The sequence below is a fragment of the Ranitomeya variabilis genome, chromosome 8 (genome assembly GCF_051348905.1).
Source record: "Ranitomeya variabilis isolate aRanVar5 chromosome 8, aRanVar5.hap1, whole genome shotgun sequence".
NCBI classification, from domain to species: domain Eukaryota; kingdom Metazoa; phylum Chordata; class Amphibia; order Anura; family Dendrobatidae; genus Ranitomeya; species Ranitomeya variabilis.
This window is the reverse complement of record NC_135239.1, coordinates 206,690,189-206,716,640: the sequence shown is the minus strand read 5'-3', so window position 1 is coordinate 206,716,640 and position 26,452 is coordinate 206,690,189. Positions and strand designations below refer to the sequence as shown.

At 43.0% G+C, this 26,452-nt stretch overlaps 1 protein-coding gene across 4 annotated transcripts; it reads right to left on the bottom strand.

Moving 5' to 3' along the window:
• Positions 1-2,399: 2,399 nt before the first annotated feature.
• On the bottom strand, positions 2,400-25,013 carry GATA2 (GATA binding protein 2). 4 transcript variants are annotated; one of them, XM_077276553.1, is made up of 6 exons: positions 24,780-25,013; positions 14,373-14,684; positions 12,853-13,407; positions 10,622-10,800; positions 5,338-5,463; positions 2,400-4,496 (listed from the first exon to the last, which is right to left on the bottom strand). In XM_077276553.1, exons 2-6 carry the CDS (start codon positions 14,602-14,604, stop codon positions 4,197-4,199), a joined length of 1,392 nt encoding a protein of 463 aa, XP_077132668.1. In that variant the 5' UTR covers positions 14,605-14,684; positions 24,780-25,013; the 3' UTR covers positions 2,400-4,196. The 4 variants fall into 4 exon arrangements, with proteins under 4 accessions (XP_077132668.1, XP_077132667.1, XP_077132669.1 ...); XM_077276552.1 differs by lacking the exon at positions 24,780-25,013 and adding an exon at positions 14,917-15,068; XM_077276554.1 differs by lacking the exon at positions 24,780-25,013 and adding an exon at positions 14,917-15,068 and having other exon boundaries at positions 10,622-10,767.
• Between the last annotated feature and the right edge of the window lie 1,439 nt (positions 25,014-26,452).

Genomic DNA, 26,452 nt, shown 5'->3' with positions numbered 1-26,452 from the left:
ACTGCTAGTGTGAACGTGGCCTCATCCAGATAAATTCCTCCTGTGATGTTCACCGTTCCCCCTCTTTGGACAATTCCTCTTTGTTCGGGCTCATTCAGATGTCAGAATTTTCCCCATATGAGATCAGGGTTGATCAAAGTGTGGTCTGAGTCTCTTATACGTGAAGAAAAAGATAAGTTTCTCCACCTTCTCATATGAAGGTCCATGATAATCGGACTGCACTCTGATACCATCTGAGTGCAGTCCAATTTTACATGTCCTAATTTGTTCTTCTTCCTACGACCAAGTGTCCTATATATGAAATCCATCTCTGGCCCATTATGGAGACATAGCGAAGTGTCTATTCAATGTGGGTAATGAGAAATGCAGATTGCTTCATTTAATGCAGTTGTTGTACATAGGATTCAGCTAAAGACAGCGGAAGTTGGAATCAGGAATGCCGGTCCCATGGATCCTGCCAAACTGGTTCCACCTGGAAACAAAATACTGCAGTTGTCTTAGCATGTTTAGTAGTAGGATAATTCTCTGTAGATTAGTGTGATCTGTGAAAATTTAACATAGCAATAGGACTTAAAGAGATGGAATGCTCACGGAATGCTCACGGAATGCTCACGGAATGCTCACGGAATGCTCACGGAATGCTCACGGAATGCTCACGGAATGCTCACGGAATGCTCACGGAATGCTCACGGAATGCTGTTTCACTATTTTCATAAATTAAACGTGAACATGGACAAAACCCGATACACATTTTTAGAACTTTGGTTAATTGTTCTGATTGTCACAGAATTGTAAATAAACTTGTAAATCATCATCTTACAATTACTCGTTGATCGTCACATTAAGTCTTTTGGCTTCTTTACTATTTTGAAGAGTCAATCAGTATTTGTACACAACCTGGCAATGTTCTATACCCTCCTACCCCAGGCTCCATGTACTTTCTCCATCCAAAGTTGTAGCTTTAAGGCCACGTTCACACATTCCGCTTTTGGTCAGGATTTTACATCAGTATATGGAAGCCAAAACCAGGAGTGGGTGATAAATGCAGAAGTGGGGCATATGTTTCTATTACACTTTTCCTCTAATTCGCTCCTGATTTTGGCTTACAAATACTGATGTAAAATACTGACCAAATACTGAGTGTGTGAACGTGGCATAAACAAGATATAAAGATGAATCCAAGAACAAACAGCCAAACACAAAATGGATACATCATACCAAGATCTATTTACTGCATAAACTGCACCATAGTAACAATATGTTAATAGGTGGAGTTATTTGATTTTATAGAGCGGATTATCCCGATTTGTGAATTTTGAATTATTTTTTTGGACATTAATAATTTACAACAAAAAAAAAAACAGATGTAGCACTGATCTGCAGTATAATGCCACTTGTGCATTGTGATCCAACCCCAATCCTCAATTCAGAATCAGCAATTGATCATTGTCCGAACCAGAAGGTTAGGGTCGGGGTCACACTTGTGAGTGCAATGTGAGAAACTCCCGCATCAATATCCGGCACTGCCGCCAGCACTCAGGACCGCTCCGGACCAGCTGCATAGAAATACATGTAACCACTCTCCAGTCCAGAGTGCCGGCGGCAGTGCTGGATATTAATGAGAGAATCGCACAAGTTTCACGCATTGCACACAAGTGTGACCCCGGCCTTAGTCTGGATTCCATTCATCGTTTTCACACCTTTCAGGACAATTTTGTCCAGATCATTTTTTTTCCAAGGTTTTTTTTTAATTTGTCAGTTTCGTGGTCAGTAAATTCTATTGCATTTATAGGATTAATTTTTTTAACATTAAGGCTACATTCCTGCAGTTTGAGGAATTTTTTTTTACACTATTTTCGGAAAAAAAAAATGCAAGTAATTTATTTTATTTAATGGGTGCAGAAAATCCACATCAAAAATTCACCAAAAACTGATCATGTGAATCTAGCCCAAGTGTCTACATAAGGGGCTATGCTCACAAAGCTTTCAGTTAATGTTTGATGTTGCAGATTTTCTGCATTAAGTAAAAAATAGTTTTTGGTGAGTCTTATATTGCATATTTAGAAGAAAAAAAACTTCATTGTGGGAACATAACTTAAGACTTCAAAATGACAAAAAGCACATGAAAAAGTTACAAAATAAAAAAAAACTAATACTTAAAAAAAAGTGTGAAGGACGTCTTTCAATTTCTAGCAGGTTTTGCATTTATAGAAAAATTAATAAACTATCCATTTCGGAATCATCATAAAAATATCCAAAAAAAGTTAAATATTTCTATTATATTTATCAATCACTCTGGATTATATAATATGATTTTTTTTTATTTAATATTCAGATTTTACCAAACTAAGGGATCTTTTTAGATATCAATAAATGTGTAAATAAAAGAAAATCCAAAATTCCACAAAAGTTTTTTTTATTATTATTCATAATATTCACCTTCATTGAATAGGAGGATAGCATACACTTTTTTACAGACAATATTATAAACATGGTTTACAGAATCAACAATAACTTAAGGTCACTAAACAAAACAAGGTAAAAAATAAAAACAAAAAAATACTGTATCATTTTTATGCGGCTACCGATACAAAATAATTTATTCCGGGCCCCCAGAACGAACTGCAGGCTGGCAAGATATTGCACTTTTATATTTCTTGTATCAGTGATATAATTTCCCTCCCCAACCACCAAAAAATAAAAAAAGGTACAAAATAATGTACAGCTTGTACCATGAGCATTAACCCTCGTGCAACTGGAAGTGTTTCCTGGCATCCAAGAGTTTAAAGAAATTTTTTTTTAAAGAGGACCTTCAGGTGCAATCCCAAGTTTTTATCTTTTTTTATCAACGTCTTTAATATGTGCATCTATGCCCGCACTCATACAAGTTGGCCCTAAATTAATAAGCCCCCCCCAAAAAAAAAAAAAAAATTGTTGTACATTGTGTAAATGTTTAACAGGAGAATTAATTTCGATACTTTTCCATCGATGGATTTGTTTTCTGTATTTTATCCTCCACCAGCTATGCCCTCAGATTAATAATATATACATATTAATGTGATATTAAATCATTAACATTTAGACTTTTTTTTAAGATGGGGCAAGCATGTTACATTTTCACATTATTATATTAAAATTACAAGATGATCAAATTTTCTGCTAAAAGAGAAATGGGAGGACACAGAAAATCTTTTTTGCATTTTTTGTTTACGTGTCCTAAATTGGCTTTATATAAAAATCAATTTTAGGGCGATGAGACTTCACCTCTTGAACAATTAAGGGTCGAACATTAAAAAAAGCCATCCTGAAATGATAAAATAGAGATCCAAATATTTCTCCGTTACATTGAAAACATATCTGAATTTCAAGAAAATCTGGCACGTGCAAACAAGGAATGTCGGGGAGCGAAGCCAATGAGCCTTAAAAATAAAAAAATAAAGTAAGAAAAAAGTTCAAGAAATCTAGGACCAGGTGAAATCACTTACAGAGGACCACATAAAACAATTTTTCAATGTTTGTTTGCCTTCACGGTTGTTTAGTCCCGAAAAACCTCTTCCAGCACCAGAAGGGTTAAGTTCAGGTCAAAGATGTCCAAGAAGGAGCAACCAGGCAGTGAAACAGTCAAATAAAAGCTCAAACCAGATGATTCCCAGGGCAAAGACGGATTGAGAAAAAAAAAAAAATTTCCAGGAGCAAAAAATAAATATTTGTTTCATTTTTTTAAAATTAAGCCTTTCATTTTTATTTATTTTTTTTAATTTTTGTTTTCTCTATATAAAAAGGTGTCCATTATTTATTTTTTTTGAAACAAGTCTGTAGTATAAATCCAGCATCAACTACCACCGGGTTTCTTTTTTTTTCCACCCACAAGAGACGTTAATGTATTTACAATATTCACAGTAATTTAGAAACAAGGAGAAAAGTAAGAAGATAAGATCTCACGATGTCCATCTTATTACCTTCACCGCGGGTTGGTTGGTTGGTCAGTAAGTGGAAAAAAACAGATTATTCCTATTTCCAGTCCGGAGGGAGGGAGGAGGAAAGTGCTTATCTGGTCCCACCATGGAGTCCTGTTCAAGTCCAATGTGAACGCCTAGACGAGGTGCAGGCCAACTCTACATTGTCTTCTCGGAGGTCTCCGGGCGCCAACCCAAGGCAATGCCCACGTGCGCGTACAGTCTCTGTAGGAATTATATTTATCCCATTGCTGTTACCATGCTGGATGGGTGTGGGTGCCCAAAGGACAAACTGGAGGAAGGGTGGATTGGTGTCGGTGTCTGCAAAATGTGGCCGGAGTGGCTGAACGGAGGCAAGTGCCCCATCGGAGCCATGTGGCTGGCCAGGGCCGCGGCGCTGAAAGGGGACGTTTTCTCCTGCATACACTTGGAAAGTTCCTCAAAACAGTCCGGGCCTTTCTTGTTTTTCTTGGACTTGTTGGACATTTTCCGATTCCTGGTCTGAATTCCTTCCTTTTTCATGGTCAGGGGCCGATTCACCTGTAACAAAATACAAGAAACATCAGACTCGGGGTCTAATCTAAACCATGTACAAGACTTCTGCGCTCCGGCAGAAGAGATGTGCCAGGTTAATGCTATTTCCTTAAGTAGTAAGCCATCCCTTCTATCAAGAGGGACACAGATGGTTTTTATTTAAAAAATGTAATCTAACCAAAATAAAAATAAAAAAGTAGCCCTTACTCAATGGCAGCGGCGCGTCATGGCTGGAGAACAAGTCGGCAATGTCACCGGTGCCCAATTTAGCTACTGACGACATTGGGTTGGTAGAAAATGGAACATCAAATTGTAGGAAAATCTTCAAACTTTATTATTTCATATTCATCAAGTTAAAAAACAGATTATCTAAAAAAAACTCGACGGGTTTCTGACACTGCCCGTCGTTTATATAGCGCCGATGTACTGGGCAAAGTGACTGGTTCTATTGCACAAAAGTTACAGATTAAGAAAATATGTAAAAAAAGTTATCATTTTTGGAGTCTTTATTGCAATTTTTGCCCCCTTGTTACTGATCTGAGGGTTTCGGGACAAGTAGACATCATTCAGTAGCCGAATGGTTAAACCAACATCATCCAAATTAATTCAACAAATTGAAAGAGAAGGGGAGGATTGTGCGGCCATTGTCTCGCCGTCTCCCTTTTGGTTTTACGGGGCTGCAGTAGCCAAGCTGTTGCATTGTTAGGTCACATTGGATGTGGCATTGCTATGCTGCGGGATGAATGGTGCATTACCCCGGGGAGCACCTAACAGAAACCAATCTCATTGAATTCCAAGGAAGCCAAGCTCTGCCACAGCGAAAGCCTCATCACCGGGGGCGACTTACATTGTGTAATTTGTAGTACAGTCCGCAGGCGTTACACACCGGGTCTCCATTTGCATTGCGTCGCCATAAGGTCGTGGTCGTCGTTTGACAGTTTGCACAACAGGTCCCCGCTCTCCGAGCTGCTGACTTAAGGGAGAGATCAATACCGGTCAGTATGTGCCACCAGAAGCAGGCAACCTTTATCATGTTACATAGTCTACAGGCCGATAAAGCAATACATTGATGATTTCTGAAGATTTACTGAAAAAGCAGAAAAATTACTAAACTTGGTAACACTTGAGACCTCAGATCTTTTTTCCTCCATGAATGTTAAAAAAAAAAAAAAAAAAACACCATTCCATCATTGTGATTGATCAGATTTTCAGTGTTTGGTCAGTGTGTCGATCTTTACTATCAGTATGAAAAAGAATTCTTACCCAATTAGGCCTCAGATGTCGCTAATCACTTGTTCTGTCCATGATGCTCACTGGTAAAATATATACATACCCAATAAATCCCGACAGCCACCTCTCCGCTAGTCCTTCCCCAAATCCCTTCACTGGCCACCAATTCCCCAACGTATCCAATTCAATCTACTAACAATGACCTACAGTTCCATCCATAACCTGTCTCCTCCATATATCGCCGAGCTAATCTGCCGATATCTTCCCTCACATAGCCTCCGATCCTCCCAAGACCTCCTCCTCCACATTGATTCGATCTTCACCCAATTATCTCCAAGATTTCTCCCAAGTGTCCCCCATTCTCTGGAATTCTGTGCCCCAACACGTCCGATCATCTGATACATTTTCATGTTCCATCTAAAAGTTCCAAATGTATCTCTTCAAAAAAGCTTAAAGACTACACTGACACTGCTGCCACCTCACCACCTCCTCGCCACACCCCTGGAGCGACCACCAGAACTGCCACCTCACTACTCCAGGAGCGACCACCAGAGCTGCCACCTCGCCACTCCCAGAGCGACCACTATAGCTGCCACCTCGCCACCCCCAGAGCACCCACCAGAGCTGCCACCTCGCCACCCCCAGAGTGACCACCGGAGCTGCCACCTTGCCACCAACGGAGCGACCACCAGAGCTGCCACCCCCGGAGCAACCACCAGAGCTGCCACCTCACCACCCCTGGAGCAACCACCAGAGGTGCCACCTCACCACCCCCAGAGCTGTCACCTAGCCACCCTCAGAGTAACCACCAGAGGTGCCACCTCACCACCCCCGGAGCAACCACCAGAGGTGCCACCTCACCAACCCCGAAGCAACCAGTGCTGCCACCTCGCCACTCCGGAGCAACCACCATAGCTGCCACCTCACCACCCCCGGAGCGACCACCAGAACTGCCACATCACTACTCCAGGAGTGACCACTATAGCTGCCACCTCACCACCCCCAGAGCGTCCAGAGCTGCCACCTCGCCACCCCCAGAGCAACCACTATAGCTGCCACCTTGCCAGCCCCAGAGTGCCCACCAGAGCTGCCACATCGCAACCAGAGCTGCCACGACACCACCCCCAGAACCACCCCCAGAGCTGCCACCTCGCCACCCCCAGAGCAACCACCAGAGCTGCCACCTCGCCACCATATCCCCTTGACCTACTGTCTTTCCCCATTATCCTGTAGACTAAGCCCGCAAGGGCACAGCCCTCTCCCCTCTGTACCCTTCTGTCATTAGTTTGTTCTTGAATATATATATATTTTTTTTTAATGTCCAGAAACATGGAATCAATGACGCTTAAAAATAAAGTCTATGGCGATATTAACACCTTTTCGCAGATCATGTGTCCAGAAAAGCATCAAGGCGACATGTCCATTTTTGATCAGATCAGCATTACCCGCAGAAGTCTATGGATCCAAGAAAATTACGGTCAGAACAGGGACGGCGTCAGTGTGCAGCCCGTGTACTGTGCGTAAATAACACTCCAATAGATTGGAGACATTTTGTAATTTTTTTTATAGCAGAAAATCAGTGATGGTAAAAACTGACATTGATCAACCACTGACGAAACTCAATGTTTTTTGCATATGTGAAAAATTAGACAAATAAATGAGGTCTAAATAGAGAAAAACAGATGTGTGAACAGTCACAGTCTATAAAGCTACATTTTCATTGTGTTTACACCGCATATTTTTTTGAAAAAAATGCAAGTAACGTATTCCACATAATGGGCGCTGAAAATCTGCAACATCAAACACACAAATACTCATGAGAATGTAGCTAATGGGCAGATTCTATCCAGGAAAAACATGGAACATACATACATACTATCTAAACGTCAAAAAAAATAAAAAAATGAAATATGTTCAATCAGCTGATGAATTTGTAATTTGCCACATTTTATTAATACCCCGAATAATTTGTTTTTCAAGCTTCTTAACAATGCTGCCACTGGGGATTTGACTATTCTAAGCTTGAAAGTCAATTAGGCAGAGAAGAGCTAATGTTTTAGGTGACTCAAAGGAATTCCCCATCTGAGTAACAGGATGACTTAGAGGTCAGAGCGAAGTCTTCACTGGCGCTTCAGGAGTTAATATTTTGATTATTTTTTTATTTTTTTGGGAGGGGGGTGTTCTACCTTCCCTCTAAGTCTTTCCAAGAAAACACATACATTTATTATTATTAACCTCAGAGGCATTATTTGTAAAGTATTGGACATTTCAAAACAGCCGGGACGGCCTCGCCTACAGGGTAAAACTCTCTAAACTTTTTATTTTATGTCCGGAAACAGAGAGTGGAGGTTTCCTTATCAGCACAATGCAGATATCCGGATAGGAAGCTTCCAGCATGAGCTCACAGAGCCCTGAACAACAAAGGCACAAAGTGGAGAGGTGACTCCATGGAAAAAGAAAGAAAATGAATAGCTTAGAAAATGTAGGGATTGTCCTGGAGAGAGAGAGGGGGAAGAAAAGTCACTGTGCTCCAGACTACACAAGACCAGAGACTCCATGCCCAGCACAGCCAGGGTGTTCCCCTGATTTATGGGGCTGATAAGGGGACTGGTCGGGCAGAGCACGAAGGGAGCAGCCCGATCACCCTGCATTGTTCTCAGGCTCCTGGGGAACTACAAGGACCTGTGCACACCTTGCAGATTGGTCACTTTTTTTCTGCACATGTGTTACAAAACCTAAAGGGTTTCCTGATGTCAGCAAAGAGAATGAGAATCCTGAAGTCTCATGCACACATTGCATATTTTTGACTTGCAGATTTAAAAATCAGCAGGATGGGGAAAATCTGCACCAAAAAACACGTAAAAAAAAATAACGCACCTATTTTATGCAACGAGAAAAATTTCTGCACCAAATACTGAACATATGAACACTAATGAGAATTTCTGCACCAAATACTGAACATATGCACACTAATGAGAATTTCTGCACCAAAAAACAAAAAAAAAAGCGCTTTTTTAAGCAGTGTTTTTCCTCCCAAGAAATGCAGACTTCACACCTAATGTGTGCACACCATGAGTCTTGGGGGAGATTTTTACACTTTTCAAAAAAAATGCAAGTGTCATTTTATTTAATGGCTTCATAAATGGTGCAGAAAATCTGCAACATCGAAAAGCTCATGGGAACAGATTAATGGAAAAATCTGCACCAAAAACACCTATTTTATGCAACGTTTTCCTGCCAAGAAATGGTGCAGAAAGTTCTGCACAAGTTTTTTTTTTTTTTTTTTTTAAGGTTTAATTGAACAAGAAACAGTACAAAAATTGTTCAAAAGCATCAGAAAAGATCCGACAAATAGAATTTGACAGTACTTTTAAACAGACCGTGCTGCACAAAATATTTAACGTTTGCACAAATCAAGTCCTAAACTAGCTGTAACGTCATCCTGGAACTTTAGCCCCAGTCAATGACACTAGTGTAACAGGATCAATATTCCATGATTGTGACTGCCTGCAGCTGTCAGGACTGGTGGCAGCAGTGCCTGCTCCGAAGTCAGGCAGAGAGCTTGATCATCCAGAAATGATATATACACCCCTGGGTGGGGGTTGTAATTTAACCCTGTAACCAAAAATAAGTCACCCCTTCCCCAAGTTCAATGTTATAGGAAACCTGGCAGGAAGAAATGTGATGTCACAGGTTCCCCTGCGGAGCCTTCTGACCACACACTGATCACATCCTTACTAAGACGTCATTCACATGTCTGGATTTAAACAGCAAAAAAAAAAAAAATGTGCAGGTGTCATCTGTGTTTTGCATCCTTTTCTGTAAATATTTAACATTGCAAAGTATTGGAATGATGTAATTAATGCTATGTCCACAGAAGGGATCCAGCAGGAATCCATGGGCAAGAAAGTTATGCACAACTTTTGTCCACCCCCCCCAAAAAAAAAAACCTGATCCAGTTAATTTATTATTTGTAAAGCGCTGCGGGATATGTTGGTGATCTATAAATAATAATAATAATAATAATTATTATTATTATTATTTATTATAATAAATATCCAGTTTAAACATTTATGGAAAAAGGATCAGTTAGCCATCGGTTTCTACCATGTGAAAAGGATCCGTTTTTTGCTTAGTGGATCACTTTGAATGGAGATTACTCTGAAGTTCACATGTCCAGTAGTAGATGCTAAATATTTATTTTTCTGCCAAAAGTGGATTCTTTTCAAATAGGAGAAAAACAGATGGCTCGGTTTTCCAGACTTCAATGTTACAAAAAAAAAACAAAAAAAAAAAAACAGATCCAGTATAGTTTTTAGATGGACAAAAAAAGTTGTGCTTGCACAATTTTGTTAATGGATTGCTGCTGGATCCGTTCTAACACATCAGTGCTGGCCATTAAAAAATGGATCCAGTTGAAATGAGTTTAACATTGAAGTCTATGGAACACTGATCCGTCAGTCATCCGTTTGCTTACTCTATCAGTTTCAAATTAAAAAAAAAAAAAAAAAAAAACAACTTTATTCGTTTCTTTATCCAATCGGTGAAAAACGCAGATGCACTGATGCAAAATAATGACAAGTATTTTTTTTTCACATAGGTGTGAATTAAGCCAAAAAAATGCAACCTAGACATTGTAAAAGAAAATTTTAAAAAAAACTCAGAAGACAATAAATAGATCTCCAAGTGTAAATTAGTATCCATATATCTAACATAGCAATATAGGAGGATATATGACCAAGCCCAGAAATCGCACAAGAAATATATAATCTATCAGTGTGAACTGCAACCTGTGACTCAGCACTCCCAGCTTCCTATGTGATGAGAGTTGTAGTCCTGACATTAGCTGGCCTAGGTCACACTCCCTCCTCCCAAGCAGCGCTCCGACCACAGTCACCTACCAGTCTCCTCTTGGGTTTTATGAGTGGTCTATTCTGACCATTCATTTTGTGGTAGAGGCCGCAGGCGTTGCACAGATAGTGGCCGGTGCCGTCCCTCCTCCACAGCGGCGTGGCCGTGGCTCCACAGTTCACACACTCTCTCCCTTCTAAATGGAAACACGAAGAAACCGGATTTCTTTCTTTAAAAACAAATTCACAATATTTTTGCACTGATCTCCAGACACAAATCAGAAAAAAAAGCAGTAAAGTTTGCACATCAATGATTCGTTATATAACACCTTATTGCACCCCCAGAAATGCAGAAACAAATATATATAATGCAGTATAGAAAAAGCAATCGGGAGAAACCCGACAACTGCTAATAAACGTAGTCGGAAGTAACAATATTTATCTTCTGGTTTCTTATTTGTAAACAACGATAATTCCATAATAAAACATACGATAATTCTATAATTAATAAACATAACATACTGATAATTCTATCATTAACATAACATACGATAATTCTATTATATAATCTGTATAATGAACAACAAGATATATTACAAGGTAATGAGATTTAATTATATCTCATCCGTTCTATGCAAAAAAATAAATAATTTTATACAGGACAAAAAAAAAAAAAAAAGGTAGAAGTCGATAAACTAATATTTTTTTTTTTCCATATAAAGACCATAATAGTTAGCAACATTTTTTACATGACAATATATAAAAAAGCCTCTAACACAAGGCATAAAGGTTTCTAAAAAAAAAAAAAAATCAAGGGAAGAGGTTTCCTCCCGGTCTTCAGTGAGCAGGAAGCAGGAGTCGTCCCTTAGGTTTTAGATTTCCAATTTATATATTTTTCTGACCTTTTTTTAACATTTGGATGCAAATTTAGTGCAGCTACTAACTGACAGCTAAACACAAAAAAATGCTATCCGTGGGAAAAATATAATCTTGTAGCTGAAGCTACAGAAGTGACCTACTAATAGTATAACAATTATATAATAAAAAGACGCTGCATCTGCACACAGCTCTATTCATTCTATTTATTCTGATGGAAATTGCTCCTGTAATTAACAAGCAGTGACGATCGTCATCAGCTACTTATGTCCTATAATATAAATCTCTGTACTTTATATTCGGGATGGATTAATTCAACATTTCCTGCATTTTACATAATTATCGGAGATTTACTAAAATTGTTAAAAACGTATCTTAAAATAATTGCTTTTTCGGTATATAACATTTCCTGTTTTATACTTTTCTATTCCATAGATAATTTGGAATATTGCACAGCCCGAATCTATATAAAATTATCCATTTTGTTTTTATTTCTCTTTCACGTTAATTCTAGATTTAAAAAAAATAATAATTCTGCATTGGTGAAACATTCCTTTTGTGCAGACATTGGGAAGTCATGTATATTCATGACCTAGATAGAGTGATAGTAAAGTCATATTTTCTCCATTACCCCTCTCCTGGAGCCAGGGTCGCCCACCAAGCTTCCCCCTGTTTGTAGTGTGGCCAGTTCCCCCTGAAGGGTCTGTCGCCCACCTATTGATAGCGATTTATCCCTGCCATGTTCTACAAATGTATCCAGCCTGTGTTCCGGAGCTGCCAGACATTTTCCCAGTAGGGATATATTTTATACATCATCATTTATATATTTTCTGCACCATTTACAAGGTTAACAGCTGTTCCCTATGGAAGGGAATTATCTGACTTTTTGGAAAGTTTTATTTGCGCCTCTGAAACATTTTTTATTCGTTTTTTTAATTCGCAAATACTAGGATTTCACCGCTCACCCAACAAGACATTAGATTCCAATTCTCAGTAGACATGTGCAGAGCACGATCACCTCCCAGGTGAAAATGCAAATCACTCACTTGTCTAGCTCATGAAGATATTGAATGGAGATGAAAATAGAATAAAATTATTGTCCTTTATTAGCGCATCCTTAAAACAAGCTGACGCGTTTCAGGCAAAACTGCGCTATTGCCTGAAACGCGTCAGCTTGTTTTTATCTTGCGCTAATAAAGGACAAGATTTTTATTCTATTTTCATCCTCTCCATTCAATATTTTCAGAGCTGGACAAGTGAGTGATTTTCTTTTTTAATGCATAGAGGAAATCGTTCATCTTGTATATAGGATCTATAGGGAATCACTGGGGATTATTGGTCATTCATGTGTTCACATTTTCCAAAGTTGATACAGTGAGAAGCTCTAGGCAGTTTTGGGGTCTCACCTGAACACGATCTGCTTTTGCTCCTCTGTTTCGGGGTGAAGCTGGAGGCCGGGCCTCCCAATAAGCTGCCGGGATGGAAGAGGCCGCTGCTGTAGTCATGAGCTGCCGGCACATAGGAGGGGTAGGTGGGGATGGGGTGGTGGGTGGAGGACTGGGCGCCCATGTTCCCCAGGCTGCTCCTCAGGGGGCTTCCTCCCTCCATCTTCATCCCCTCAGACAGGGACATCTGGTACTTGATACTGTCCTTGTCCTCTATCCTGGAGGCCGGGGAGGCCGCACTGCCCGGATCCGGGGATACATCCTTGGGAGGGGTCGGGGGGAAACCGAACAGGTGCGGGCTGGAATGTGAGGCGGAGGCGGCCCCCGAGGAGCCCCCGCCAGGATATAGGGAGCCCCCCGTGGCCGCATGGTGCAGGGGGGTCTTGGCAAAGGGATTGACAGTCCAGGGGTTGTGGTGATGGGCAGCGGCCAGGGGAGACTTGCCGCCGTCCAGCCAGGGCAGTGCCGGGCTGTGCAGGATGTGTGGCCGGCACATCTGGCTGCCGGTCAGGCGAGCTGCGAGCAGAAGAGACCGGCAATTAGCCACAATAATCCCTGACTGCAACATATCCAACCTGCAGCCCCCAATATACCACCCAGCATCACAGCCCCCCAATATACCACCCAGCATCACAGCCCCCCAATATACCACCCAGCATCACAGCCCCCCAATATACCACCCAGACCCCATCCAGCATCACAGCCCCCCAATATACCATCCAGCATCACAGCCCCCCAATATACCATCCAGCATCACAGCCCCCCAATATACCATCCAGCATCACAGCCCCCCAATATACCATCCAGCATCACAGCCCCCCAATATACCACCCAGACCGTATCCAGCCTCCCCAATATACCATATATCATGCAAATAACGCTCCGCAGCAAACAAATAGTACATAAAACAAGAGCTCAAACTATGAAAAAATAAAGTGAAAAATTCGGCAGAAGTTGTCGGGACTCTATAGATATTAGAAGCTGTCAACAGACCTGGAATCTTCAGATAGAGTTCGGCCTAAATCTTCCCCGGATGAGGCTCACATCCAGCACAATAAATAAGACTCCCCCAATCTCACATATCCCCTCCCTTGATGTTTATTTTTTTGGGGGGGTATCCATGTGTTTGTGCAAATTGATAAATAAGTATACTTAAATAAAAAATAATACTAAAATAGAATTGTATAATAAATTCTGAAATAAACTAATGATAAAAACTAAAATATTAAAATACAAATGATGCAAATAATATTAATTTTAGCAAGTTTGTTGGGGTCCAATAAACTGAAGTGGGCTCTTGTGTGGTCAGTGGCAAATAAAGGGTTACCGAAGATGGCAGCCACTGGAGGAGGAAGTCTGACAGATCGCGTGGTCCCCAGGACAGGAGCACATTCACACCGTGCGGTCCCAGGACAGGAGCACATTCACACCGTGCGGTCCCCAGGACAGGAGCACATTCACACCGTGCGGTTCCCACATACCGTGCGCCTGGCTGTAGGACACCCGGGCCCGGGCATGCGCAGAGTTGGCATAATAGGGATTTCCCTGGGAGTCCAGATGGTTGAAGAAGACATCGACCTCATCGGGGGGCAGCAGCTGGGTGGGCTCCATGTAGTTGTGCGCCAGTCCCGGGTGGTGGCTCTCGGGGTGCTGCCCGTTCAGCACGGCATGGTGGGCCATCCAGCGGGGCTGCTCGGTGGCCACTTCCATCATCGCTCCCCAGTGCAGCTCGGGTCCTGTACACTGGTGACTGAAGGGGAAATCCTCGGGTTCCTCAGAAGAACCGGGAGCACCTGTGGAGAGCAGAGGACATTACACTCAGCCAGTGTCACCGAGCGCCCAGCCCCCGGCGGCGGCAGCAAAGCACCAGGAACGGGGACAGCACACATGGATACATTGTATCAGCAATAGTGCAAGAAGTGGAAGCACAGAATGTCACGGAGGATACATTGTATCACGGCCCTCTCCGCAGCGCTCTGTTATCAGCTCAGCACGGGAAGAAGAAGTTTCAGAAAAGTTACTTACAGCAGAAAGTGCGCAGCGATCGGGCAGAGCGGCGGGGCGGCGTCAGTGTGAGGGCAGCCTGTCCGCTCCCGGCCTCCCCGGTCCCGTCCGCAGCCTCCGCTCTCAGCCCTGGCGCCAGCTGGACTCCCCTCACTAAACAGCGGCTCGCAGCCTCTCACAGCTAATAACCCCCTGCCAGCCAATCACAGCGCGCAGCCGCTCAGCCCGCCGCTCCTATTGGTCACTCCCCTGAAAAGCCACATTCCCTAATTCACTCCAAACATCTAAAGACCCCAGAGAGGGGGGGGGGTCTGATTACTGGGGACATGGGGGGGTCATTAGTGGCCGCACTAATGGGAGGGGTGGTCTGCTGCACCATTTACATACTCTGCATACTGGACATGTGCAATATATGGCGGCATGGAAACTCATCAGTCATCATCAGGGCTGAGGCTAGCTACACATCACATAGAGGATAGATAGAATAGATAGATAGATAGATAGATAGATAGATAGATAGATAGATAGATAGATAGATAGATAGATAGATAGATAGATAGTAGATAGACAGATAGATAATAGATGATAGATAGATAATAGACAGATAGATAATAGATAGATAGATAGATAGATAGATAGATTAGATAATAGATAGAAGATAGATAATAGATAGATGATAGATAATAGATAGATAATAGATAGATAGATAATAGATAGATGATAGATAGATAGATAGATAGATAGATAGATAGATTAGATAATAGAAGATAGATAATAGATAATAGATAGAAGATAGATAATAGATAGATGATAGATAATAGATAGATAGATAAAGATAGATCGATAGATCATAGATAGATAATAGATAGATAGATGATAGATAATAGATAGATGATAGATAATAGATAGATAATAGATAGATAGATAATAGATAGATAATAGATAGATAGATAGATAGATAGATAGATAGATAATAGATAGAAGATAGATAATAGATAGATAATAGATAGATAGATAATAGATAGATGATAGATGAAAGATAGATAATAGATAATAGATAACAGATAGATAGACAGATAGATAGATAAAACTGACTATAAGAAGATGATTGATACATTTATCTATTATCTATCTTTTATCTATCTATTATCTATGTATCTACACACCTACACATGTAGTACACACTACATACCTTTGTCACATCTTAATATTATTTATTTAATTAACTTTGAATGACACACACACACCTACTGGCAATGTTACCTTCTCCAGTTACTATATATAATGTTAAATTATACTTTTGTATATAAATAAAAATAATATAATAACAAATATATATTTAAATAGATATTAGTAAGTGGATAGTTTGATAAGTTGAAATAGTGATGGACAGATGATAGATAATAGTAATAGTCAGTGTGAGACATTACATCTCTTAACACATAATTTACTTGTTAATTGAGATTTTGTCTCCTTGTTGCCCACAGATCGCTGCCTGTCCCCAGAGTTGTAGACTGGGGTCTGTCTGCACCCACACCTGATATTGGGGGATGTGCCATAGTGGGGGCTGGCTCAGTGGGCACATGGTGGGGTGCAGGTGATGGGGCTGCCAGTAACTGTGACAGGTAGAAGATTAACACATAAATAGTAAAATAAACAATACAGTCACCAGATTAAAGTCTGCACAAAGCCGCCCTAGAATATGCAGATCGCAGCTCTGGGGTCTTCTGTTCCTCCCACCACAAACACAACAACTAATTAAAACAAAACAAGTTCATTCACCCAGTAAACCGGACTAGTCTGGCTGTTTGTTTTTTTTTCTTTTTCTGCCAAACACGCCGCAAACGGGTTAATGCTAATAGTGGCTTTTATTTTGGGGTGATGATGACCGCAGGGCGTTATGGAGACAGGGGCACTTACTCACTGAGTCACTGAGCCAGGATTGGACCCTTTGTTTGGTTTGTGTGTGTTTTGCACATGAGCTTTTTTTGTTGGGGGGGGGGGGGGATTTAAAGGGCCGAAAGTTAGTAATTAGGTAATAGGGGGCTGGCTTTGGCTTTTGATGCTGTGTCTCTCGTTCGCCAATGCAGCCATCCAGACGCCTGCTCCCTGACGTCACCAAATCTGCAAGGAAATGGAGGGTTGTGTCCCACAGTTTAATAAAATTCCAATCAGCCTGTGGCTACAAGTGGGAAACGAATAGTATCGATGATGATGATGATGATGATGAGCGTTATAGTTGTCCGTAGTAGTGCAGAGTGGAGGCCGAGCCCCCAGCCCCCTCCTGACCCCAGGATTTTGCACTATTATACAGTTTTTCTCCAGGGCTCCTGTCCGCTCTTCCCATAAACCTTTCCGTCCACACATTGTAGCAACAGATAGAAAGTATCCAAGAAAGGGCAGAAACCAGTTATAATGGTGTGATGTCCCAGTATTACCACCAGTCATATTCTGGGAGGACCGGCCGGCGCTGCAGAGGTTAACTCCCCATAGAGTCAGGAGGAAATGCAGCCGCAGACAGAGGAGCTGTGTTCAGGAGCAGAAGGAGGAGAACAGGGACCCCCGGACACCGCGCTCCGGGAACCTGGGGACCCCGCACTGAGACCATCCCCTGCCCGGGAACCTGGGGCCCCGCACTGAGACCACCCCCTGCCCGGGAACCTGGGGCCCCGCACTGAGACCATCCCCTGCCCGGGAACCTGGGGCCCCGCACTGAGACCACCCCCTGCCCGGGAACCTGGGGCCCCGCACTGAGAGTGACCACCCCCTGCCCGGGAACCTGGGGCCCCGCACTGAGACCACCCCCTGCCCGGGAACCTGGGGACCCCGCACTGAGACCACCCCCTGCCCGGGAACCTGGGGACCCCGCACTGAGACCACCCCCTGCCCGGGAACCTGGGGACCCCGCACTGAGACCACCCCCTACCCGGGAATCTGGGGACCCCGCACTGAGACCATCCCCTGCCCGGGAACCTGGGGCCCCGCACTGAAACCACCCCCTGCCCGGGAACCTGGGGACCCCGCACTGAGACCACCCCCTGCCCGGGAACCTGGGGACCCCGCACTGAGACCACCCCCTGCCCGGGAACCTGGGGCCCCGCACTGAGACCACCCCCTGCCCGGGAACCTGGGGCCCCGCACTGAGACCACCCCCTGCCCGGGAACCTGGGGCCCCGCACTGAGACCACCCCCTGCCCGGGAACCTGGGGACCCCGCACTGAGACCACCCCCTGCCCGGGAACCCCGCACTGAGACCACCCCCTGCCCGGGAACCTGGGGCCCCCGCACTGAGACCACCCCCTGCCCGGGAACCTGGGGCCCCGCACTGAGACCACCCCCTGCCCGGGAACCTGGGGGCCCGCACTGAGACCACCCCCTGCCTGGGAACCTGGGGCCCCGCACTGAGACCACCCCCTGCCCGGGAACCTGGGGCCCCGCACTGAGACCACCCCCTGCCCGGGAACCTGGGGCCCCGCACTGAGACCACCCCCTGCCCGGGAACCTGGGGGCCCGCACTGAGACCACCCCCTGCCTGGGAACCTGGGGACCCGCACTGAGACCACCCCCTGCCTGGGAACCTGGGGCCCCGCACCGAGACCACCCCCTGCCCGGGAACCTGGGGCCCCGCACTGAGACCACCCCCTGCCCGGGAACCTGGGGCCCCGCACTGAGACCACCCCCTGCCCGGGAACCTGGGGGCCCGCACTGAGACCACCCCCTGCCTGGGAACCTGGGGACCCGCACTGAGACCACCCCCTGCCTGGGAACCTGGGGCCCCGCACCGAGACCACCCCCTGCCCGGGAACCTGGGGCCCCGCACTGAGACCACCCCCTGCCCGGGAACCTGGGACCCCGCACTGAGACAACCCCCTGCCCGGGAACCTGGGGACCCGCACTGGATCCGGCGGCTGCAGCCCCCTCATTATCGGTGGATTGCGGACTCCTCTGGAGATGAGACCCCTGTAGGTGAGTAACTTCCATCACTTGTGTTTATAGCGCGGGGCTGAGGGGCTTCTGCTGGGGTCCTATGTGCAGGATTAGGGGACTGTTCACACCTGCGCACACCCTGGATCACACATCCGTCTCTTATTCGGCGCTGTCACTTTATTGCCAATTGATACAGACACAATCTGTACAATAATGGCAGGAAAAGGCTCAAAAGGAGCAGAAAAGGCTCAGAGAAGCCTTGATATAAAGCGCAGACTAGCCTCGGTGTAAGGCGCAGGGACCACTCGGTGTAGGGTGCAGAGATGCCTCACTATAAGGCCCAGAGATGCCTCAGTATAAGGTGCAGAGAAGCCTCAGTATAAGGTGCAGAGAAGCCTCAGTATAAGGTGCAGAGAAGCCTCTGTATAAGGCACCTCGTCGCCTACTTTGCGCCCCATTATTACTGTGTAGATACATTGTAACATTCTGAATCTTAACTGTTGATTCTTTCAATAAATATTTTCACAAAATGCCCAATAAATGTGTGAATGATACTTTTCTCCTGTGATTTATTTCTGCGGGTTATTAGATAGAAATCGAGGACAACAAATAATACAGATAAGTTTTACGCCAGATCCTGACTGCGGTGAGAGGACGATATAATCGTATGCGATCCCAGATGTCGCGACATTGTGCTTGTTATATGGTGGCCCCGGCAGTGCAGGGACATTACTGATGAGGAGGAGAGTTCTGTGTGTGAACAGTGTCAGTGGCCGCAATGAAGTCACCAGAGCCGCCGAGCAGTGCGGGGAGCAGGGAGCGGTGCGGGGAGCAGGGAGCGGTGCGGGGAGCAGGGAGCGGTGCGGGGAGATGGGAGCAGTGCGGGGAGCAGGGAGCAGTGCGGGGAGACGGGAGCAGTGCGGGGAGCAGTGCGGAGAGACGGGAGCAGTGCGGGGAGCGGTGCGGGGAGCTGTGCGGGGAGACGGGAGCAGTGCGGGAAGCGGTGCGGGGAGCAGGGAGCTGTGCGGGGAGCAGGGAGCTGTGTGGGGAGCAGGGAGCTGTGCGGGGAGCAGGGAGCTGTGCAGGGAGCGGTGCAGGGAGCAGGGAACTGTGCGGGGAGCGGTGCAGGGAGCAGGGAGCGGTGCGGGGAGCAGGGAGCGGTGCGGGGAGCAGGGAGCGGTGCGGGGAGCTGTGCGGGGAGCGGTGCGGGGAGCAGGGAGCTGTGCGGGGAACGGTGCGGGGAGCTGTCACTGCCGCCCGGAGAAGGGACTCTCTGATTACATGGTAGATTGGAATGAAAGCTCCTCGCTCCCCGGATTGTTAACCCTCTCTCCGCCGGCTCTCCGGGAACATTATCCTCTCTGGAGGTCGGGAGGGGGCTGCAGCTGACCGGGCACCGCCGCCTGCTCCTCTCCGGAGCTTCATTCATTAATCCACTCAACGGGACGTGAAATATCTCGCACACGACCGTCTGCAGCGGCTTAGCCCGGCCGGCCTCATTCACACGGCTGCTTACACAGGTCTCCTGCCCAATTATGTGCAGCCCCCCAAGGAAACAGATCAGACTGCGAGGAGGGAAGGCGAGAAGGGACATGGGGCAAATAGCAGAGAATCTACTGCGCCCATCTCTCCAGATAAACGATACAAGTGTGTGTGTCTATATACTGTATATATGTGTGTGTATATAATGTCTATATACTGTATATATGTGTGTGTATATAATGTCTATATACTGTATATATGTGTGTGTATATAATGTCTATATACTGTATATATGTGTGTGTATATAATGTCTATATACTGTATATATGTGTGTGTATATAATGTCTGTATGTATATGTGTGTGTGTGTGTATATATATAATATCTGTATATGCATATGTGTCTGTGTACATAATGTCTGTATGTGTTTTTCTATATATATGTATATGTGTGTGTCGATATATATATACACACACACACACACACACACATATATATATATATATATATATATATATATATATATATATATATATATATATATATATATATATACATATACATATACACGCACACTCCGCTCTTCTCATACACAAGTGCTGGAGCATCTCAGGATTATTCTCCACAATTATATCATCTTGTTATTTATTATCTCATTTTTATACTTTGCTATTTATTTCGATACAAGATATAATATTCATCTACTACATAATATTCGATCCTATATTACAAGTGAAGAAATCACACCCAAGATAAAGGTCACAGAATGGGAGAGATGATAGTAAATAATGAAGATGATCCTGAGGATGAGGATGATAACTGCAACTCGTAGTAGTTCAGCAGTTGTTTCCGCAGGTCACCTGGCGTGTGTGTGTGTGTGTGTGTATACAGCATAGGTGTGTGTGTATTTGGTGTGTGTATATATATATGTGTGTGGGTATTTGGTTTGTGCGTGTGTGTGTGTGTGTGTGTGTGTGTGTGTATATATGTGTGTGTGTATTTGGTGTGTGTGTGTATACAGCACATGTGTGAGTGTGTGTGTATTTGGTGTATGTATATATATGTGTGTGTCTCGGTTTGGAGGATTGGAGTGCTTGTTCCCGGCACTCGGGGGTCGTGCCCACTGTCCTTTCTTCTCTTCGCCTCCATTCTTCTCTCCTCTCATCTGTGCCCCTAATTGGTTTACAGCGACAATGACAGGCATGGAGGACGCCAGGTATCATCACATCCTCCAGCAGCACCAGGAGCTGCACAACAAGCACCAGCAAACCCTGTGTCAAGTCTGTGCACAGATGGTGATGAAGGTGGTGGTGGTGGTGTGTGTGTGTGTGTGTGTGGGGGGGGGGGGGCAGAGGGTCTTACCTGCCTGGAAAACCTACAGCGAGGGTCTGCGGGGTTTAGTAGGAAGGAGCCTCCATAGGAGCATAATAGCGGCTGTGTGCAGGAGAGGAGCTGCTCCCTCTACACAGGCACATAGCAGTGACGTCACTGCAGGGCACACACTCACTGAAGGGCACACTCACTGCACGCTCTCTGCAGGGCACACACTCACTGCAAGGGACACTCACTGCAGGGCACACACTCACCGCACAGTTACTGCTGCCTTTGGGTCACTCCTGCTGATGCAAATGGGGGGGCACTGTGGAAAAATGTATTATGAACCCATTTTGGTGCCCTATATAACTGCTGATAGTGTGGATGCAAATATGTATCCATCCTGCACATACACCTTACACCATAAATAATAATAATAATTATATATATATATATATATATATATATATATATATATATATATATATATATATATGTATATATATATATATATATATATATATATAATGGATAGGTAATTCGAGATGATTAAACATGGTAGTTTTATAGATATGGAATATAGGAATATATATTGGTGGATATCTGATGAATTAATATAACAGCCGGGTAAACAGATACAAATTAGTTGTAGATATACATGAAATCGGTAGATGGATTCTAGATGAATAAACATGAAAGATTGATATTAGGAAGGTATAACATCTAAATAAATAGATAAGAGATAAATGCAAATAAAAGATGAATATTGCTTCAATTAGATACATTTAGGATTAAATAAGTAGATATGTGATAAATATAATAGTCAGAAAGGGAGATAAGGAGAAAGATGTGAGGTTAAGTGGGTAGATAATAGAATAATAGATAGATAATAGATAGATGTATAATAGATATATAGATAATAGATAAATAATAGAGACATAGATAATAGATAATAGATAGATGATAGATAGACAGATAGATGTATAAATAATAGATATAGATAGAGAGATAATAGATAGATGTACAATAGATAGATAGATAAATAATAGATATAGATAGATAATAGATAGATAGATGATAGATAACAGATAAATGATAGATAATAGATAGATAGATGATAGATAATAGATAGATAGAGATAATAGATAGATAGATAGATAGATAGATAGATAGAGATAATAGATAGATAGATAGATAGATAGATAGATAGATAGATAGATAGATAGATAGATAGATAGATAGATAATAGATAGATCTGATTGATCATTTTGGCTGCTTTTAAACGAAGAACAATTTCCAGTTGGATGATACTGGGATTATATTTGCGACTGTTCATGGACAGCTGACATCACACAGCGCCTTGTTCACACATCATTATTTAGCTGGAGATGAATATTTGCTGCATACAAGGACTAATGAGCACATTCCAGGCTCAGCCCGGTCCGTGTACACTGTCCGCACTTCACCAGTGTTCCCCCCGCAGAGCTCCTGCTCCTCTAGATAAGATGATGATGATGATGATGATGGTGACAGGACCATTATCAGGGGGGCTGGAGATGTGCAGATAACGCTATTATTTCTCCCTGCAATAACACCCGGCGCTATCCCGACATTACAGGCGCAGTCCGCCCGGAAAATCCTTTTGTTCCTCTGCTTCATCTGCGACAGCCCCGAGCTCCTGGGCACGTGTGTGAGGGTCCGCTCCCCCCAATGCCGGGGCTGGGGGTCCTGCACACTACTGGGGGGAATGTCCTGCACAAAATAAAGTGGCTTAAACATGCAAAGCTGAAAATCTCCTGCACGGGAGCGACAGACGCAGCAGGTGCCGGAGAGGCTGCGACATCAGGCCCTGTGCACACTGCTGCGACATCCCCCACAGGAAGCTCTCATACCTGTCCATCCGTCTATCTATCTATTCATCTATCTATTTATTATCTATCATCTACCTATTATCTATCTATCTTCTATCTATCTATTCATCTATATATTATCTATCCCTCTATCTCATAACTATTTCATATTTATCTGTCTCCATATATAATCAATCTGTATCATAAATGGTTTAAATATCCATTATACTGTATTTACTTTGCTACAGCTGTTTCCATTTAAATTCTTTTACATTTTTACTAAGATTCTTTAAAAAAAAAAAAAAAGCAAACAAAATGTAAGCAATTTTCATTAAAATATAATATGGTAAAAATAAATAAAATTAAAAATATAGATAATGTAATAATTATATAGATAATATAGATAGAGAATAGGTAGATATATAACAGGTAGATAATAGATAGATAATAGATATATTTATAATAGATAGATAATAGATAAATAATAGGTAGATAATAGATAGATAATGGATAGATAATAGATAATAGATAGAAAGATAGATAATAGACACAAGATACATAATTGCTAGATATATAGATGATAGATAAGATAATATAATATATATATATATATATATATATATATATATATATATATATATATAATTGATAGAGATACAGATAGACAGTAGGATATTTTACTAATAATTAACCAATAACTGAGTCCTGTAGATCAGATTTGAAGACGCACAGAATTATATTATTTCCAACCTTCATATGGCAAAAGCTTCTCTACAAAACATTTGGAATCTGATTTGTTCATTTCCGTCTGTAATGATCCTGTGTATTTCTATGTGTTTATATCTATATTTATAGAGGGACGTTAGAGATCTGAAAAATAATCGCTATAAGAAGATACAACAATATTTTGTCGATGGTGATGTGGGAAGCAGAGAGGCTGCTGACATCTCCTGACATTATTCATTCACTAAAAACTTGTTCCCGAGGAGAAGCCGCAGCCGGCACCAGTGTGCACAGCGCTGTACGTCTCCGAATGTATCACACAACGAAAGCATCAGCGCCGTATAATACAGATCTATCGTGTAGAAATAGACAAAAGTCTGCAAACAAATGGAATCTGTTGTGATGGATGATACAGCAGGTGATAGAAGCACATAAGCAGCAGCAGAGAATCCTGACACCATCACAGATCAGCAGATGTGCACAGTGCTGGTGCAGGGATATGGTGCACACTGTCACCTCTGCACACTGTCACCTCTGCACACTGTCACCTCTGCACACTGTCACCTCTGCACAGCGGCCCCGTCCTCACCTGCTGTCCTGGGCGATGCTCGGAGGCTTCACATCCCCTGCAGCACTGGCAGCCCTGGGCCCGGCTCCTCCACAGCTGGCAGCCCTGGGCCCGGCTCCTCCACAGCTGGCAGCAGCTCCTCTCTCCTCCACAGCTGGCAGCAGCTCCTCACCAGCACTGGGGATGGCAGCAGCACAGGCTCTGTACACAATCAGGCGCTCTGCCCCTGGCCCTCATTTGCATTGTTACAATATCTATACAAGCTGATCGCATTGTCCGCCTCTTGCACCTATTGTTACTGGCTGCTGTCACTGCCTACGCGACTTGACTTTGATATTTTGCTGTGGATTGATATTATGGCACCGAGAGAGGCAGAGCCCGGGCAGGCGCAGAAAAGGCGCAACAACTCTGCTACACTGCCACCTGTGGCTTTACATGGGCTGGGGAACTACAGATCCCAGCCAGCAACAATGTCTGCTCTATAATAGGGGGACACCAGTAGGCCTCTAACAACCAGATGTTTCTATTTTAATACAATTACCATCAGGATCGATCTATATATCCATCTATCTATCTATCTATCTATCTATCTATCTATCTATATCTGTCTATCTTATATTATCTAGCTATTATCTATCTTACATTATCTATCTATCTATCTATCTATCTATCTATCTATCTATCTATCTATCATCTATCTATTATCTATCTATAGATCTATCTATTATTATCTATCTATTATCTATCTTATATTATCTATCTATCTATCTATCTATCTATCTATCTATCTATCTATCTATCATCTATCTATTATCTATCTATCTATCTATCTATCTATCTATCTATCTATCTATCTATCTATCTATCTATCTATATTATCTATTATATCTATCCAGCTATCTATTATCTATCTATTATTTATCTAACTATCATCTATCCATCTATCTATCTATCTATCTATCTATCTATCTATCTATCTATCTATCTATCTATCTATCTATCTATATTATCTATTATATCTATCCAGCTATCTATTACACAGGTCAACAAAAAAAAAATTTTTTTCTGGTGTCCAAAATATTTTAATGAATTTGGGGTATTTTTGGGGTGCTGATTCTGAATATGCTATCAGTTTTGCCAGATTGGCTCAAGTTTTTGAGATTTTTGGTATCTTATTTATAGCACTTGTTGGTAAATGCGACGCATCATCTCATTAATTTCTTTGGATTAGTACTTGAACTGAGCAGTTCTCAATATAGTTTTGTGTTAATTAGTGTTCTAAAAGTTTGTTCATAGCTTGATTTTTGCACTAACTTTATGTTGTTGTCTGTTTTCCAGTGAAAATCATGAACTCATCAAGAAGAAGTTGTCTTAACGATCCAGACTCATTCTGTTACATTTGTGGTGAATACACACTGCCAAAACATAGAAGAAACATAACAGACTTCGTAAAAAAAAGTGTATTTTGCCTATTTTGGGGTTATGCTTGGGGACCAAGACAAGTTTTGGGCACCACACATACTGTGCAAAGCATGTATCGAATTATTACGAAAATGGAGCAAAGGACAAAGAAAAAGCTTCAAATTTGGTGTTCCAATGGTGTGGAGAGAGCCAAAAAATCATCATGATGACTGTTATTTCTGTGCAGTGCAAGTGCAAGGATTCAATAAGCATAAGAAACGAAAATGGGAGTA